The following is a 19,296-nucleotide window of genomic DNA, read 5'->3' on the forward strand; positions in this document are numbered from 1 at the left end:
GGATCAGACTATACAGGAGCCTGCTCTTGCAGTAGGCATTCTATAGGAGGGGAAAGGGAAAGAAAGAAAACAAGAGCAAGATACTTGAGAGAGATGAAAGCTTTGAAAAATAAACTTTAACACTGGGTTTCCACAGAAAAACTGGAAATTCTTCGCCACTTCACATGGGAAGGGAGCTCCAGATGGCATTGGGGGAACTGTGAAAAGGACTGCAGACAGCTTTGTACTACAGGGGAATGACATTGTGGATGGCAAGATCTTCCATGAAATGGTTGGGAGAAGCCTTTGCCGTACTCAGCTCTATCATATCGCTGAAGGTGACATGCAGACATATGATGTACTCCTTTCTCAACCACTGAAACCTGTACCAGCAATGAGGAAAATCCACCAGGTCATACCTTATGGAAACAGCATCCATTGCAGATCATTGTCATGTTTCTGCAGGGAGCCACAGATGTGCCAGTGTTTCAGCCCAACAACATTTCAGTTTGCTGAAAATACACACGCCAAGGTACAGGCTGAGGAAAATAATGACCCTACCACAATGGGAAAAAACAGAGGGCCTTTGGCAACGCTGGTGGAGGAAATGGAGCAGGAACCCCAGAGTGGTCCTGACGGGAATACGACAGGTATATCTGCTGATGTCATTAATTGTGGAGATTGGCTTGCAGTCTGCTAACCACCAAAATTGGTGATTAACAAAGGCTGTCACTGTGGATGCTCATCATCAAGATGTTCAAGTGGAGTTTTTCCACCCTCATAGGCCCACCACACACTTCCGTCCAAAACCAGGTGGAAAGGATATGCGCTTCGTACCAGTTGAAGATATTCTGGTCAAACTAATGGACCCATCGTCACCGGGTTGTGCAAGCAGGACGAGGGAGATCTACTACCTGTTTGAAATCATGGACTTCACAGAGGAGGAACATATTAATCGTCTGAATGTTTTCGAAGATTTTCAAGCCCAGAAACGGATGGAATTTTTCTTTAGTTCCTGGTGTGTTTTCTGATGCTTATGCTTCAACATTGCTGTTGGACTGTAGTTTTTATTTTGCTGTTTACTGTTGTTGTTAATATTTACAGAAGGATAAAATGCACATGACAAATTGTTATTTGTTGTACCAAATTGTTAAATAAAGTTGTTAAGCAAGGAAGCATTGACTTGAGTGGTGAAAAGGTTGGAATTGTTTGTTGTAATTAGGCCACTGCCACCCCGTCAGGTCTCAGTCACCACCGTCAGATGGAACTTTCTTTGTTTTAAATTAATATGCTTACAATCTGTTCCTCCAAAACAGTTGATTTATTAAAGTAATTGTCTCTCTAAAATTAAAATGTGTTTTTATGTCCAAAATTGTTATTTTGTATATTTAATGCTAATGATAAAAGTTACATGATGTAAGAGTTTTTAAAGGAGTACACGTGAAATAGTATAAAAATTGAACAACAGTGAATATTCAACATTTAACAGCATACATGTGTACCTATGGTGTAGGCACAATGATCTGAAAGCTCTACATCTATATAAGACTAAATAAATAGCAATAATTAGCTTTTTATTGTGTCTGACTGTGTTGACAAAAACTAAGTAATGACAGGAAAAACATATTTTATGAAAAAATTACAAAATCAGGAGGTTGCACCGAAATATTGCTTGATTGCTGGGACCTTGTTCTGTAAACATAGAACATAGTTCTATAATAAGTTCCATAATTATATAAATATAAACATAAGTTTAGATTTCTTAACATTTAAAATTTTTTCTTTTGAAAATTAAAACCTGTTTTATCCAAATTCTCAAGAATCAGTGAGGCCTGATCAGATTGTCATCCTAAACTATGGCACACAACTTATGTTATATATAATATCATAACATAACGTTGTCTTAAGCACATCAAGCAAGTGTTACTAACGATAACCAATCTTGAGACCCACAAGGAGATACTGGTAAACAACAGGAATTCTGCAGATGCTGGAAATTCAAGCAACACACATCAAAGTTGCTGGTGAACGCAGCAGGCCAGGCAGCATCTCTAGGAAGAGGTGCAGTCGACGTTTCAGGCCGAGACCCTTTGTCAGAGATACTGGTAACTAATTTTACATTTTGCTGTCACTAAACTGATCCCCTTTGGAAAATAAATAGTACTTTCAACTCTTAAATGTGTGGAAAAATGAAAACAGTCATAATGTCCACAGCAAATTCACACATGGCAGAAGGGTACCTGACGACTGTGTACAACTCAGTTACACCAATCTCTCTAGAACGCTATGCACAATATGCTTCCACTTTATCATACCCTGATGTCACAGACTTTCAAAATAACACTCTTGAACATTCAAACCTTCCTATTACACTGCCTGTTAGTACTGTATACAGTATGCCCATCACTGTGGCAATTCATCTTCAATCAAACGCTTGGAGAAAAATTTTGCAAGTGCTGCAATTCCAACACAAAAATTAAAAAGCTTGGTCACTCATAAATAAAAGAATCAGTCTATTCGTTTCTTTAGTTTTATTCTAATACTTCCTGATTTATCAGACCTCACTGCACTAATCCTGTACAATACAATCATTCCAGAGCAGTCCCTGATATTACATATCCATTTATAAAACATTTTAGTATAATATATTTATTATAACATCCCCTTATATTTCCTGTGGTGGGCTATTTAGAGGCTTACAGTGAGAAGGAGGTTTAAGGGAGTATTGAGGAGCAAATGCTTCACGTGAAGAATAGTTTGGTATCTGGCATGAGGCTTTAGAGGAGGTGATGGAGGCAGAACAGTAATGATGTTTAAGAGGCATCTTGATGTACTTGAACAAGTCAGACATCAAGGAATATGGGATTAATGCAGGCAACTGTGGTTATCGTAGATTTGTAGGATGGTCAGCATAGGCTCGGTGGGCCAAAGTGGTTGTTTCTGTGTTGTTCTATGATAATGATTTTAATGCATTAATCCCATTAATAACCTGGCACAACACATTCTTACTCTCAAACAGCAGGAATTCTGCAGATGCTGGAAATTCAAGCAACACACATCAAAGTTGCTGGTGAACGCAGCAGGCCAGGCAGCATCTCTAGGAAGAGGTGCAGTCGACGTTTCAGGCCGAGACCCTTCATCAGGACATTCTTACTCTACTACTCTCAGTACACGAGCATGTCTACATGAAATGCAGTCGTAAGAGAGCAGCATCCATCATCAGAGATCCTCACCACCCAGGCCATGCACTTTTCTCGCTGCTGCCATCAGGTAGAAGGTACAAGAGCCTCAGGACTCACACTACCAGGATCAAGAACAATTACTACCCCTCAACCATCAGGCTTTTGAACAAAAAGGAAACAACTACACTCACTTGAACATCCATTGAGAGGCTCCCCTAACCAATGACCTCACCTTCAGGACTCGTTATCTTGTTCTTTCACATTCTCACTATCTATTGCTATTTATTTATATTTGTATTTGCACAGTTTGTTGTCTTCTGCACTCTGGCTGATCATTCACTGATCCTGTCATAGTTACAATGCTATAGATTTGTTGAACGTGCCCTCAGGAAAATAAATGTCAGGGTTGTATACAGAGACATACTTTGGTAATAAAATTTACTTAGATCTTTGAATTTTGAACATGACACCCCTCACTGTAATGATCCCATGTAATACATTCTTTGTATAATACTCCCCAATAGAATGCATCTCTCACTGTAACAATCCAGTATAATACGTGTTTATAATAACTTTTCCTGACATAAGACATCCCTCACTGTGGCCGCCTGGCTTTATTCTTTCCTGCTACAGCATCCCAGAATACAAAACATCTTTTATTGCAGTGAAATGGTCTAATGCATTCCTGTTAACACTGATTGTTGTCTATTAAAGAATGTCAGAGTATCAAGTGCACTAATTACTTATAATTATTTCAATACAGAAATAAAGTACACATAAAATGCAGCCTTTTACTACCAGGTTTTGGATAAAGAAAGGGGTGGCTCATTGTGCAATCTACACAAATCAAAATTCAATAGACATGAACTATACTTTGCCTCTTAAAGCTTATACTTCCTTTGTTGTAGGTAATAATTTCCTTGAGGTAACTCAATATTAAAGAAAGAGGCATTGCAATGTCACTTTTGGCATTTGTAAATGGATTCTTTTTAAGGATGGAGTACCCGCAGTACAATCTGGTCAGAAGAAACGTTTGGATTTCCGGAGTGATGTCAGGGGCAGGTTAGTTTAATTAGGCAAATGTTGAAAATTAATTCGATGAAACAGCTGGGGTGATCATGTGACAAATCACCATTGGAATAAATTTCAGAATAAATCATTCCACCCTGTCCATCTGTTTGTATTTGTACCAATATCTGTAGTTAAGGCTGCAGGATCTCACTTACGCAGAGAGCACTGGTTAAATTAAATTCAACTAGTTTTAAAGTGAGCTAGTGTTTCAGAAAAAAATTAGATTCAGATACAGTTAACATTTTATTCCACATTTAAGGTAGCATAGTAATAGGCAATAAATGGTTCTCCTGGGAGGGTTTTAAATAATTTCCTATTCTCGAGCCTAAGTATCATTGGAGACTCAATCAAATAACCCCTGGTTTTCTTTTATGAGCTTCAATTGCAGAGCACTGAACCTTTATCAGAAAGAGTAGACCTCCAATTCGAAGTTTAATGTTATGTGCCGTGGCGTGCCGAATCCCATGCAAAGAGGCCCACTTGAATTCCAATTATTCTGGGATTCGCAACAGGAGGCTTTAAATTAAAATTTCATCTTTGACTTGTATTTCAGTTCAGCTGCTCTCAGTGGGTGATTTGCAACCAAAATGTCTTGTATGAATGGAAATACTGGAAAAGTCTCACAATGATCAACCAAGTATTAGTCATTCCAGGGTGTGACAGGGAAAATGATGTCTGACTGAATGCACATTATCCTGTGTATGCATTTTTTTTCATAAAAGGGACAGCTGTGAAGCACCCAAAAGACTCAAATTGGGCCATAGTTGAGTATTTGAACATAAATGCCACATGGCTCAGTTTCAGTAAATTTGTAATTCATTTTGAAGGGAAGAATCTACACTTTGCCGCATAACAAAAATCGCATATCCCATGCATTGCTCTGAGAAATTACCTCTGCATCTCCCAAAATTTCTGAGATCCTTCCTAAAAAGGGGTGTCATAAATTTGACAAGCTACTCCAACTAACTGTCAATAAGTGAGGAAAATCATAACTTTTGTGACCCGCGCCTTACGGTATCATTTAATGGTGTGGTCTATCTATCCGCGTGTTATTTGTTAATATTATTCCTTTTTTTTAAATAACCACTGCAACAACGAGGGATGCACAATGGTTCTGCTAGTAGAACTGCTGTCTCATAGCCCTAGCAAGTTGTGTTCCAATTCTGACTACAGGCACTGCTGTCTGGGTGGTGTTTGCATGTTCCCTCATGACCATGTCATCTCCCTCTGCTTTTCTTCCACATCCCAAAGATGAATGAATAAAGTGGCCATCCTAAGTAGCCTTTTGTGTGTAGGTGAGTGGCAGAATCAGGGAGAATTTTTGGGGGAATATAGGAATGATAGCATACATGGAAAAATAATGGAAAATGGGATTGTTCTGTGCACCATTGATGGATCAAAATAGGTCCTTCTCCATTGTTTAGAAACATGATAAGTAAGGTAAGATATTATATCAGCCACATTGAGTAGTTAAAAAGCTCCATGACAGATGGTTCCTCTTCAACGTTTAGTTTTATGATGGTTGATTTTCCAGTTGAATGAGCAATCACAAATACATGCCTATGCAGTCACTACACCTTCAGTGCATGGCAAAAATGGATCCTACTGAAAGGAAGCAATCAACCTGGCTAACCACAAGTCTCCAATTGTAAACATGACTTAGGAGGAGGAAGAGCAGGGGGGCAAGGACATGTAAAGATAATGCATTACCTAGTTGGCTGAAGGTGCAGTAAGCACTTGACATTTGGGAATCAGAAGTAATGAATGCACAGGGAAGTGTTCTAAAATTGTAAGCTATTCCAGAGTTGGGAGGACAGATCTATGGAATGATTTAAACATCACCAGTGTTCTCTTTATATTAGCTCAGGAAGCATATTCACTGGTGATGTGATACCGAACACCGAGGATCTCCATTCATTGCCTTTTGGGAATACTTAGGTGTGTCAGAGCAAGGGAGTGTGAAAAGTGCTCCCTGATATCTGCTCGCAATCAACACAGCAAGACGTGGGACAATACTGTGCATAAATGCAAAGGGAGGACAAACAAGGGATCTGTTGAGCAACCTGGAAATCCTAACCACTTAGGCTCACACATGAAGAAATGTCCTACGACAGGGGCTGAAAGGATGTCAGATGCAGCTAAACAATGTCTACTATGAATGAATGATTTTAGGAATGGAGGCAATTTTCATTAAGAACAAGATCACTGAATGGTGATGCAAGAGACTACAGAAGCTGGAGTCTGGAGCAACAAACAAAGATACTGGAGAAATTCAGTTGGGTCAGGTAGCATCTATGGAAGGAAATGGGTAGTTGACACTTTGGGTTGAAACCCTTCATCTGGACTCATTAGGTGATGTGCCTGCAACTAATGTCAATTCAGCTCCAGAACAGCACGCTATGGAATGGACAAACTTCCATCTGATACTAAGACCAATATTTATCTGCATACCACATGCTCTCTCTTTCACCTTGGTCTTATTAGCATCAGCAGCCCTATGTTTTATCTTCTCTCAAAATATTCCAAGTAATTATTTCCTTATTTGAGACATTTTTTTTCCTTCTCTAGCTGATATGTTAGAATTATAATTTAATACAAGCAACAACACCCTTTTCTCACTGTTACCATCAGGTAGGAGATACAGAAGCCTGAAGGCACACTCAGTGATTCATGAACAGCTTCTTCCCCTCTGCCATCCGATTCCTAAATAGGTATTGAAGCTTTGGACACTACCTCACTTTTTTAAATATAATTTCTGTTTTTGCACATTAAAAATAATCTACTCAATATATGTAATTGATTTATTTGTTTATTATTGTGTTTTATTTTATTATTTTTTTTTCTCTCTCTCTGCTAGATTATGTATTGCATTGAACCGCTGCTGCTAAGTTAACAAATTTCATGTCACATGCTGGTGATAATAAACCTGATTCTGATTCTGATAAGCTTTTCAAGCCAAGTTTGACATATGGAGTCTTCTGATTATATCGACAATGTGAAACTTTGCATTTCATGTCAAGAGGAGCCTGTGCTTTCCAAGTTCAGATGATTTTAAGGGTATGTCTGAAAACCTATTGTCCTGAGCACACAGTATGCTACTCATGCTGTAAAGTATAACACAGGACAATAGAGGATTCGTTGGTTTTCATTTGCCTTCTCTGTGTAGTCATAGTATTTGTGAATTAGATGGTTAATGTGGGAAAAAAAAATTTAGCTTAATCTGCATTGCAACAATTTACCAAGAGGAGTTTCAATCTGTCCATCAAAGGAGTAGATTTGCTATATACCCACTGACACGAATCCTTACAACATAGGGTAAACCGGGGATATATGCAAGTGAACAACACGACTTTTATTTCCTCCTCAGCTTCCTTTGTCCACTCTTAAGTCACAATTTACAATGGTGCAGTTTCAATATATCTTGCTACTTTATCCAGTGACTGTAGCCACCACTCTTACACTTGGTCATTATCCAGATATTAAAACTAAGTGTGAATTATATGGATGTGCTGTGATAAAGAGGCTGATTTTGAGCAGTGCAAACTGAATTGGCAATGAAAAATATTGACATCAAGTAAATACAAGAGGGTAAATATAAACACTATCAAACTGAATGTAGTGTGGCACACTTTCTTATTTTCCATGAAAACATTTATTACAATTCAATTCTCTCTCACTGAAAGAAAGGAGCTTCCATTACCACATTTGCCCTGAAACACAATCTTACATTTCAAATATCTGGGATAGGAATGCAACCCGTTTAAAACATTATTAATGTTTTTACCCTTAATGGGATGTTTTGGAAATAATAGAAATCTATCCATCTAGTCTGTGCTTTGGAAATTTGAATGCAGAGAAGTCAGTGTGAAGTCTAACCACAGGATTCACACTAATGTCCAGTTGTCCAATCGTTCCATATCAAGAAATAAAATATAAGTCATTGGCATTGATCTGGCGCACATAAACTGTTACTATTCTGCCTTATTGGACTTCTTTGGAGAAATACATACCATTTTTATCAAACAAAATTCTGCCATGTCTGAATTGACTTTGCTGCATTTTGTTGGAGGCTTGTTTAATATTATTTCTGTGAATAAACTGCTTGCTTTGATATTGCTTCCTTCGATTAAACTTTGTTGATAAATGATGTAACAAAGATAGTGCTCAAATTGTGCCTTCCAGACTGATCTGTATTTCAGACGTGAACATTTGATCATATGTGTTAAAGTCTACTGCATGGAGCGGTCGGTATTATTTGTAAAGAACTTTGCAGGTAATTTATCTGTCTGTTCTGAAATAAATTCTCTGGATGTATTATAGTGATGCAAAAAACAGCCATCCAACAACACACTTAATACACAGACTCACCTGACCTCCAGTGACTCATGAAGTTAAGTAGAAACCTTTTTTTTAAAAAAAGCTTTTATTAAACTCACAAAAATTTATTTTTTTTTCTATGGGAATCCACCCCAGGCTTTTATAAAACTAAACTCATTGACAGCTGAATGACAATTGTAGAAAACAAGAAGATTATGTCAGAACAGCCTTCTGCTTTGTAATGAGATGAGCACGGTAAAGGAAACAAACTGTAGATCTGTCTTATTTGCAATTATTTTTAAAATGTGATGAATTAACACCATATCATCAGAGGGGATGTGATCCCCTTCATTTCTTCAGAGGTACAACAGAGTCAGAAGTGGTTGTTGCCTTTTTGGTAAGGCACGTCATAACAGTAGTGCTGACACAGGATATTCCAGCGGGATCATCCAGCAAGGCTATTTGGCTGGTATTTAGAAACAAGAAAGGAATGGTCATTCTAACAGGGCTGTGTTATAGAACTCACAACAGTCAGCGGGAACTTGAGGAGCAGGTGTGTAGAGAAATTTCTCATTATTGTCTGAACAATATGGTTGTATTAGTGAGTGAACTGAATGTGGGTCGGGTAGCGTCTGTGGAGAGGAATAAACTTTTGGATTGAGACCTTTCATTAGAATTTAGACTAGATTCGATTATCTTTATTTGTCACAGGTATCGAGTCTATCTCAAGCCCTCCTGACATCATCCATAGCAGATAACATTGTTAGAGGGACCACAATAATAGTCCTTGTAGAGACATAGTGCACTTGTCACATCAAGAACACCCTATATTGTTTGAGAACACCCATTTAGAAATCATGTACTGCAAGTGTTCATGTTAGAACTAGTGATCATGGATTAGTTATACCGCTCTTGTTACATGCACATGCAGTTCAACTATTTGAGTGAAAATGCAGAAAGTTTGAAGTTAATAACTCATCTCCTTCTACCTTAGGCCACGAACTTATCAATCACCCCTGCTGTGGACCGCTTTCTGAAGGTCCAAGACGCCGACTTCTACAAAGAAGGGATCCGTATGCTCTACGACCGCTGGACTAAGTGTGTAAATGTAGGAAAAATAAATGTGCTAGGTTTTCTAAAATTGGCTTCTCCTACCTTAGGCCACAAACTTATCAATCACCCCTCGTAGGAAGGATGAGGAGGCTTTGGTACACCAGAGAGTTAAAACCTGTACTGTGTGTAATGTATTGAATGTGTACAGGAAAATTTCAGAGTCATTATCTAGACAGCAGGGTACAATTGAGATACTGAGGTTCTATTCATCAAAAAGGTTTAGGATATGGTCAGTTATGAGAGAATATCTTGAAGACCATAAAAGAGGTTAAGAGTGTTCTTAAGTGGAAAATCAGGAGAGCAAAGAGAAGGTATGAGATGGACATGGCAAGTGAGGTTAAAGAAAACATCGAGGCTCTTTAAGAGTGAAAGGATGGCTTGGGAGAGAGTAGGTCCCCTTAGAGATCATCAGGGTTGCCTATGTCTCAAGCCACAGATAAAGAGTGGGATTTTTAACAAAGCAGTTTCCATAGTTTTTACTGAGGTCCCATACCACGAGGTTCAGGAACAGAGATTACCATCCAACTCCTGAACCAATGTGGACATCTTCACTCACCACAACACTGAATCGATCATTGAAAACAACGTATGGACTCAGTTTCAAAGATCAACAACTCAAGTTCTCAGTATTTAGTTTTTTTGTATTTGCACAGTTTGCCTTCTTTTGCACGTTTGGTTGCTGGTCTGTCTTTGTATAGTTTTTCATTGATTCTATTGTACTTCCTTGTTACTTTGAACTTTGAGAAATATCATGGTTGCTCAATAGGAGAGATGAGTGGTGATGTCTTGGAGGGCTTTCATGTTACCAAGGAGGATATATCAGCAACTCTACAGTGCATAAAGGGGAATAAATCCCCTCGGCCTGACTGGGTGCCGTTTCGGACTCTGTGAGAGCTAGAGAAGAAGTTACAGAGGCTCTTAGGGAAATATTTGTTTTAATGTTGGTCACTGGTGTAGTTCCTGAAGACTAGAAGGTGGATAATGTTGTTCCATTATTTAAAAGGAGCAACAGGGACAAGCCAGGGAACTACTTTTGGGGTTGAGGCGTGTTACTGAAGGAAATTATGTGAGACAGGGTCTATTACCATTTGGATAGACAGAATCTGATTCGAAGAAGTCAGCATGCCTTTGTGCATGTAAAGTCATGCTTCACAAATCTTTCTGGGTTTTGTGAAGAGGTAACCTAAGAGTTTGGCAGTAGTTATTGTCTGTTTGGATTTTAGCAAGACTCTGACAAAGTCACACAACATAGGCTGATGGCGAAAGTTAGATTCCATGGGACCCATAGAAAGCTAATTAGAAAGATTCAAATATTGGCTCAGAAGTAGGAAGCAGAGTGTAGTTGTTTCTCAAAATGGAGTCTGGTAAATAGTGTTTTGCCACAGGGATCCTTGTTATTCATTATTTATATGAACAATTTGGATGTGAATGCACAAAGTTTGTGGACAGCACAAAGTTAGAAGGTGTTGTTGATAGTGAAGAACAGTATCAAACATTACACGGGACATTTATCAGTTAAAGAAGTCAGCCAGGGAGTAGAAATGAACTTCAATAAAGTTAATTGTGAGGTGATACATTTTGGAAAGTCAAACAAACTGAGGACTTGTATAATGAATCGTAGGGCAGCAGGGAGTGTAATGGAACAGATGAGTTGGGAGTACAAATGCATAGTTCATTGAAAGTATGTCACAGTTGGACAGGGTGGTGAAAAAGGCATTCAGCAAGCCAGCATTCTTCAGTCATGGCATTGATGTCATTATGTTGTAGTTGCATAAGTGATTGGTTAGGCTGCACTTGGAGTACTGTGTACAGTTTTAGGCACCCCATCATAGGAAAGATATGGTTAAACTGGAAAGAGTACGCAAAAGATTTATGGGGACGTTGCTAGGACTAGAGAGCCAGGGTTATAGAGAGCAGTTGGACAGTATATGTTTTTATTTCTTGGAACTTAGTAGATTGAGGATCTACTTTATAGAGGTGTTGAAAATTATCAGAGAGTGAGATGAGGTTGATGGTAACAGACTTTACCCAGGGTAGGGGAGTCCAAAACTAGGGTCATAGATCTATGGTGAGAAGAGAAAAAATTCTAAAAGGATCTGAGGGGCAAACTTTTCACAAAGAGGGTGGAATGAACTCTCATTGGAAGTTGTTGAGGCAGGTACAATAGTATAATTGGATAGGTACAGGGAAGTGCGGGGCTTAGAGAGATGTAGGCTGCATGCGGGAAAATGGGTCGACACAGAACTTATTGAGCCAAGTGCTTTGCATCTGCGCCGTATTTCTCTCTATAGAATTGTTAAAAATGTTATCAGAACTACACATAAAAGTTGCTGGTGAATGCAGCAGGCCAGGCAGTATCTCTAGGAAGAGGTACGGTTGACACTTCAGGCCGAAACCCTTCGTCGTGAATGTCAGTTAGTCCTGACGAAGGGTCTCGGCCCGAAACGTCGACTGTACCTCTTCCTAGAGATACTGCCTGGCCTGCTGCGTTCACCAGCAACTTTTATGTGTGTTGCTTGAAATTCCAGCATCTGCAGATTTCCTAGTGTTTGCGCTTATCAGAGTTATCTGTTTCTCCATGTTTGGTGGAAAAAACATATCCTGACTGATGTATTAATATTACTAGTTTACACTTGGAAGGTATAGCTAGCTGAATCTTAGTAGCTTTCCCAGCAAGGGAGCAGGCAATTACTCTATGCATAGATATACATCACATGAGGACAATCTGTCAGGCAGTTGCTGTGCAGTTGAACCTTTTAGTTGTCATTAGTACATAATTGAGTAAACTCCTATTGTGCCAGCTGCTGCCTTTGATTTAGATTGAACTTCAAAGCAAAACTGAAGTATAATTTACGCCTGAACTCAAGGTTTCCTCAGCTGCCTTTGTCAACAGCACAACAGTAACCACAATTCAATTATACTTAATTGGTTGCAAAGTGGTTTATAATATTAAGGTGTGGAAGGCTCCCTTTGAAAGGCAGTCACTCATTTATTTGCCTGCAGAAAACAAAATGGGGTGCGGAGAATACTCCAGTGACGTATTGCTTTGTTGGTTGAACTCTTTATGCAGACAGATCCTAACTGTGGATGTTATTTTTGAACTAAAAAAGCTTCAAAAACCGCCTTTGGCCAGAAACACTGTCACTGACTGAGCTGTTGAGTATTTCCAGAGTTTCCTGTTTTAATATAAAGGATTTCATTGTTTTGTAGAAGATTCTCACAAATTCAGGGACAATAGCTTAGTAATTACTTTGCCAGGTGAAATGGTTATGATAAATTTGTCATGATAAATACTTTTATTGAAAAACCCATTCCTAAAAGCAATTTGGTTTCTGCTTGAATTTTTTGTGATATTTACCGGGTTACTTCTGGGACCCCTGCATGCCTACACCATGGTACCTGGGGAAGTTCAGTAGTATCTGATGGCACACAATACATGTCACTTCTTCAAAATTCATTTATCCTTCCGTGGCCCATGCAGAAGTAAGCTTTCACATGAATGTAAGTCCTGCTTTGATGCAGATGAACACTGAGTTACCTGCCTGAACAGACTTATCAGTGCTTGGAACCAGACGTAGCTAAATCCTCTTTAAGTTCCGCATTTATTTCTTGCAACTAGTCTCCTTCAGGATTCCTATTGCCATTCTCCAAAACTATGATTATCTCCCCTCTCTACCACATGATTCCAATATCAAACGTGCTGACAACCCCTCCCCCCATCACCCACCAAAACCCCACTTTGTCCACACCTGACATTTGAGGTCTAAATGCCCTGGATCTGACACTGTCAGACATCTCTCTACCATGGCCTCGTGAGCTCCTCCACTTACTGTGTGCTCAATATAGAAAGAAGAAATGCCATTTTAAATTCTATTTATTAGAATAAAGCCATTAGCCTTCATTATAGTCCATTGTCCTTCCCGTCATTCTTCCTTTAATTTAATAATCTTCCATGAATTTAATTTGTAAAGATAGTTCTGCTTCCTAATTACTCTTGTACCAGACAAATTTGATTTGACTATCTCAGTAATTCTATTTTTTAAATAAATATGTATTTCAACACACGATAACAACTCTCAATGAAAGCAAAGCACAATCTGAGAAGATCATTGGAGCTTACCTTGCTGTGTGTTCCACTTTTCCCTGTCTCTAACTGCAGCAGGCTAGTGTGGCGGACATACCTGCTTCCCATTCTGACTTCCATCTCTTGGTGCCAATTTGAAATGTGAAGGACAAGCCCCCATTTATGCATCTGATTTGGACGTGCAGTTAACTTCTTGAACTGGGGTTTACCTGAGCAGCGGAACTTCTTCCCCTTGATCTGGTTGATGCGCTTGTTGGCCAGACGGCGTGGGCTGCTGCAGCGGGCACCACTGGTTTCAATCGGGTTGTTGTGGAGATATTCGCTCAGCCACCTCAGGTGGCAATCACAGACAAACGGGTTCTGAGCCAAGTGGCTGCAATTGAACAGACCAAAGGAAAAATATTTTTTCTCTCAGTTATTGCTCAATCATAAGCTCAGCCTACCATTTTACAAAAATGTTGTGTTTCCATCTGAAAGCCATTTCCAAGTGTTTCTTATAGAGTTACTTGAGATGGAAACAGGTCTGTTGACCCATTGAGACTACCCCAACATTAAGCACACATTTACACTGTTTTATTATATAAATTCTCTCTACATTCCTGTCGATTCCCCCTAGGTTTTACCACTCACCTACACACTAGAGGCATTTTACAATGGCTGGTTAACTACGTGACCCACAGATCTTTGGGATGTGAGAGATAACAACGGCACTGAGAAGAAACCCAAATGGTCACGGGTTGAATGTGCAAGTTCCACACAGCTGGCAGTGGAGGTCAGGGTCTACTAGTTCCACTGGATGAATGCAGATACTGAGATAAAATTAAACAGAAAAATGCTGAAAATACTCAGCAGATCAGTCGGCATCTGCGAAAGAGAAACAGCATTAAATTTTCCAGGTCTGTGATCCATTGAAACCTCCACTAGCTGTGCCACCACTTCTCACTGTTCTTCCAATATTTTTATGTCATTTTCTAATAATACAAGGGAAGTCAATTAAAATCTGTAGAAATGCAATCAATAATATGGGCACCATTTAGGTAGTCACTAATTCCCAGAGAGGCAAATTAACCACTATAGAGATGGAGTCAATTTTTAACACATGATTGTTAATCTTGACTGTGAAACAGCTAGGCCAGTATCTGCGGAATCAAAACCTGCTGAATTGGCAGGTGTTGTTAATAGTAATTCTAATTTCCTAAAAAGATCATTTTATGCTCTTAAATGCATTTAAACATCATGTGTGTGAAATATGGCACAGATAATATCTAGAATGAAGGAAAAAATGAAGGTTATATAAATGAAAATAAGATTTCGGAACAGGAGTTCCCAACCTGGGGACCATGGACTCCTTGCTTAATGGTATTGGCCCATGGCATAAAAAAGGTCGGGAACCGCTGATCTAGAATGACCAGGTTCATGGATTAAATTGAACAGTAAATATATTTATCTAAATAAAAGCTCATTGGAGATATAGGAGACTAGCTTTGAAGGGTCATCTTGGCCAGTATGAACTAGTTGGGCCAAATGGCCATTTCCCTTACTGTATGACTCTATGACAATGACTATGACATGCTGATCCCTTATGCTAGGCACACTGACTTTTAACAGTTCATCTGACCTGTGAACGAAAAAGAGAATTGGGTTTATATAACACTGTTCATGAACTCACCATGACTCAAAATATCTTGCTGTCAATGAAGTACATTACAAAGTGTCAAATGTAGGAACAACACCGTTCAGTTTGGTTGGAATCATTGCTGGGTGAAGGAAGCAAATCAAGATTCTGAAAGGGCCAGTACTGGCCAGACTCAGTATTGGAGTCTTCCAATGGTAACATGAGGAAAAGATGGACTACGTTACAGTGACTTCGTTGCACTGAGAAATAAACGTGGTACATAACCCAGGTATCCACAGGAACATCAGTGACCCGAGGCAAAGGCAATGCCTGATGAGACTGTGACCACTCCTCAGAAATGCTGCAGAGGTTTGTCTGTGGCTGATTTCAGCTCAGCAAGATTATGAAGAATCACAGAATCAGATTAAGTTCCAAATTGCAACCAGCCGTGAGATAACTGAAAGGCAGGACAGGCCCAAGGGCTTGAATGCCAACTCAAGTTCCTATGTTCTATAACATTGGGAGACAGATAATACTGTGAACTGGGGAGACAGAGAAGCAAGCAGGTATGAAGATGGCGATGTGATTGGAGATTGTTATGAGGGACTAACTAAACAATACAAGACAAAATAATAGGTAAACTGAGAGAAGAGAATGCTCTCTAATGTGTAATCTACAGACTCATAATGACTTGATCCAATTTGACATTAACACTACATTTGTCCTCAGTCAAATTCCGTATGCTTTAAATCAGTAACATAACAATGACATTTTGTCAAGATTTCTCGAGTTCCTGCTTTCATACTTCAACAGAAGTTCACAGTCTTTGGTGTTTCAACAGCATCCAGTTTAGGACTACCCAGTGTATTTTAATGACATTAAACCTCGGCTAAAAATGACTCCAGCCACCCTGTCTTTATTTTCCTCACACCCTCTATCCAGAGTGTGTACTAGTCAACCGTTTATTGGTTTGGTGATAGGAAGCAGATGGTGATGGTCATGTGCAGTTTTTACAATTAAAATACTATAACCAGTCATGTAGCCTGGGGACAGCTGATGGTTCACCTACTGCTGTTATATGTCAATAATTTGAATGTAAATGTAAGAGATGTGTAAGTCCACAGATGATGCAAAAGTTGGTGGTGTTGATGATGGGGAGGGTAGTCTTAGGCCTCAGGGCAACCGTCATGGCTATCCTCGAGGTCGAGGATGATGTTCTTTGTTCTGTTGATCTACTTATGGGCTCTCAAGTGGCTTATGAGTCCAATCTTGGCTTTGAAAGTTCTTCCACATTCAGGACAGGTAGTTCCAGATGGCAGATCGGGCTTTGGTTGTTGCTGCCTCTCTTTCCATTTTCTTCTCTTTTCTTCTAATTCTGCACATCTGTTGGCTTCGAAAGTTGCTGTTCCTTCTCGGATGATGGATTGCCAGAGTTTCCTGTCCTTGGCATTGGTTTCCCAATTGTTGATGTCGATGTTACATTTCTTCATGTTGGCTTTTAAGACGTTTTTGAATCTCTTCTGTTGTCCGCTTCTTTTACGTTTGCCTTCTTTAAGGTGGGAGGAGAAGATTTGTTTCGGCAGACGTTTGTCTTTCATCGGAACAACATGACCACTCCATCTTAGTTGGTTCTTGATGACGTAGGCTTCAATGCTTGTTGTTTTTGCTTCATTTAGCACACTGACATTGGTTCTTCTATCTTCCCAGCTGATATTTAAGATGTTTCGAAGACAGCGTTGATGGAACTTTTCAAGTGCCTTCAGATGTCGTCGGTATGTTGTCCAGGTTTCTGATGCATACAGGAGTGTTGGGATTACCACTGCTTTGTACACTAACATTTTGGTGTCTGTTTGGATGTCATGATCATGAAAGACTCTTGTTCGGAGACGTCCAAAAGCTGTTCCAGCACATTTAAGACGATGTTGGATCTCGTCATTAAGGTCAACATTGGAGGAGAGTTGACTTCCAAGATACGGAAAGTGGTCCAAGTTTTCCAGGGTTGATTCGCCAAGTTGAAATGATGGTTCTATCCGATTTGTCTCAATTGGTGACAGTTGATAGATGATCTGAATCTTCTTGGAATTGATGGCAAGTCCAAGTTTCGTGTATGCACGGTTGAAGGCAGTCAGAATCTGTTGTAGGTGGTTTTCTGAGAGAGCTGCAACACTGTTGTCATCTGCGTATTGGAACTCGATGAGGGAACTCGTGGATGTCTTGTTTTTGGACTTGAGACCGGCAAGATTGAAAAGTCTGCCATCTGTTCTGTAGACAATTTTGATTCCTGGGGGTAGGTCGTCCTTGATAATGTGGGTGATTGTCGCAATGAAGATGGTGAACAAAGGACACTACTGGTGAATTGATAAGACGGGCAGAGATTTTTATTCATTTATTGAGTTACAGACAAGAGTAGACCCTCTGGCCCTTCGGGGCACACTGCCCAGCAATCCCTCGATTTAATCCTAGCCAAGTCAGGGGATGACTTACAATGATCAATTAACTTACCAGCTGGTGGGTCTTTGGACTGTTGGAAGAAACTGGAGCTCCCAGAGGAAGCACACGCAGTAACGGGGAGAATGTACAAACTCCTTACAAGCAGCAGCTGGAATTGGCCCCGGGTCACAGGTACTGTAGAGCATTGCGCTAAGCACTACACTACCGTGCAGGTGGAATTTAACCCTGAGAGTGGTGCGTGGGAATGTGTGGAAAATGGTTTTCTCATCATGTTTATCAAGAGGAATACACAAAAAGTCATGGCACAGGAAGCTAAGGAAAATGCGAAGAAATGTGATTTGTATAAGTTTCTATTTGTTTGCAGACAGGGATATCATGGCCAAAATGTCTATTACTATCCTAAATATTTTATGACTAGCCAATCAAATTGGAGCAGTACCTTTAGAGGTATGGGTGGTAGGGGTGGAAGAGATGAATATTTCATTAATGGCCTCCATGGCTGACTTACGTAACTCCCTCAAATGTATTTTCAATACCTGATCTTTTCCCTGATGACACCAATATCCAACAGTGCTAAGAATGATAAACTTTTGTTCAGCTTTCATGACCAAGGCTGCCACGTTCGGGGAACCAAAACACTGATGCAGAGGTCAACCATAAGATAACTGAACAGTAGGATGAGCACGACTGTCAGAACAGTCATTTCAGTTTTGTAGGGATCTTAGGGGACTAATGATCCCATGAACCCTGGAGACTGAAGCAGGAATGTTGACGGTGATGCGACGAAAGATTGTTACTAACATCTTACAGAATCAAACAGCATAGAACAGATAGTGTAGACTACTGAATCTGAACTGACCATCATGATGTAACTTACACTAACTCTGCAAAGATCCTGTTATATTCTCCCCACACATCAACAGCTCCCAGATTCTATCACTCATCTACATACTGCGGGCAATTTACCCACAATGTCTCTATTATAATCTCATCAATTTCTCTTTTCCAAAATCTTAACTGTTCCATGTTTAATTCAATACATTCAGCTTCTGGCTATTGTTATAACAACTCTGGAGCCATCAGTCCCATCTGCATCAAACAGTCGCTTTTGCTCAAAAATTGCTCTTGCATCACCCCTCCAAAACAGAATACGTACAGCGTTTGAATGGATCGAAGAGGTGTAAACAGCCCTTTTGCAATTGTCTGTAGCTTGTTGTCATACAGTGAAAGGAGATTGAGGTTCTGCAAGTCCTGGAAGGTATTCACTCTCAAGCAGTTAATCTTGTTGGCATTTAGAAGTCTGTGGAGTGAAAGTATAAATGATCAGAACTGGATCTTATTCAATTTGTTAACATGTTACCTATACTTGTAAAGACATCATCACATTTCCACCTCTGTTACAGCTCCATCACACTACTGTATCATCAGTCCAATTATGTACACAAAGTTTAATTAGTTTGAGTACTGGATCTGAACTGTGCAAT

At 39.6% G+C, this 19,296-nt stretch overlaps 1 protein-coding gene across 2 annotated transcripts in view; it reads right to left on the reverse strand.

Moving 5' to 3' along the window:
* Positions 1–19,296, reverse strand: part of LOC140200362 (slit homolog 3 protein-like) — a 669,401-nt gene that overhangs the window by 128,800 nt on the left and 521,305 nt on the right. For both annotated transcript variants that reach the window (XM_072263584.1, XM_072263583.1), the window contains 2 exons: positions 18,969–19,112; positions 13,956–14,119 (listed from right to left, as the gene is read on the reverse strand). In XM_072263584.1, the coding sequence (XP_072119685.1) occupies positions 13,956–14,119; positions 18,969–19,112 (308 nt within the window). The remainder of the gene's footprint in view (positions 1–13,955; positions 14,120–18,968; positions 19,113–19,296) is intronic.

This window comes from Mobula birostris, chromosome 7 (genome assembly GCF_030028105.1).
Source record: "Mobula birostris isolate sMobBir1 chromosome 7, sMobBir1.hap1, whole genome shotgun sequence".
Classification (NCBI taxonomy): Eukaryota; Metazoa; Chordata; class Chondrichthyes; order Myliobatiformes; family Myliobatidae; genus Mobula; species Mobula birostris.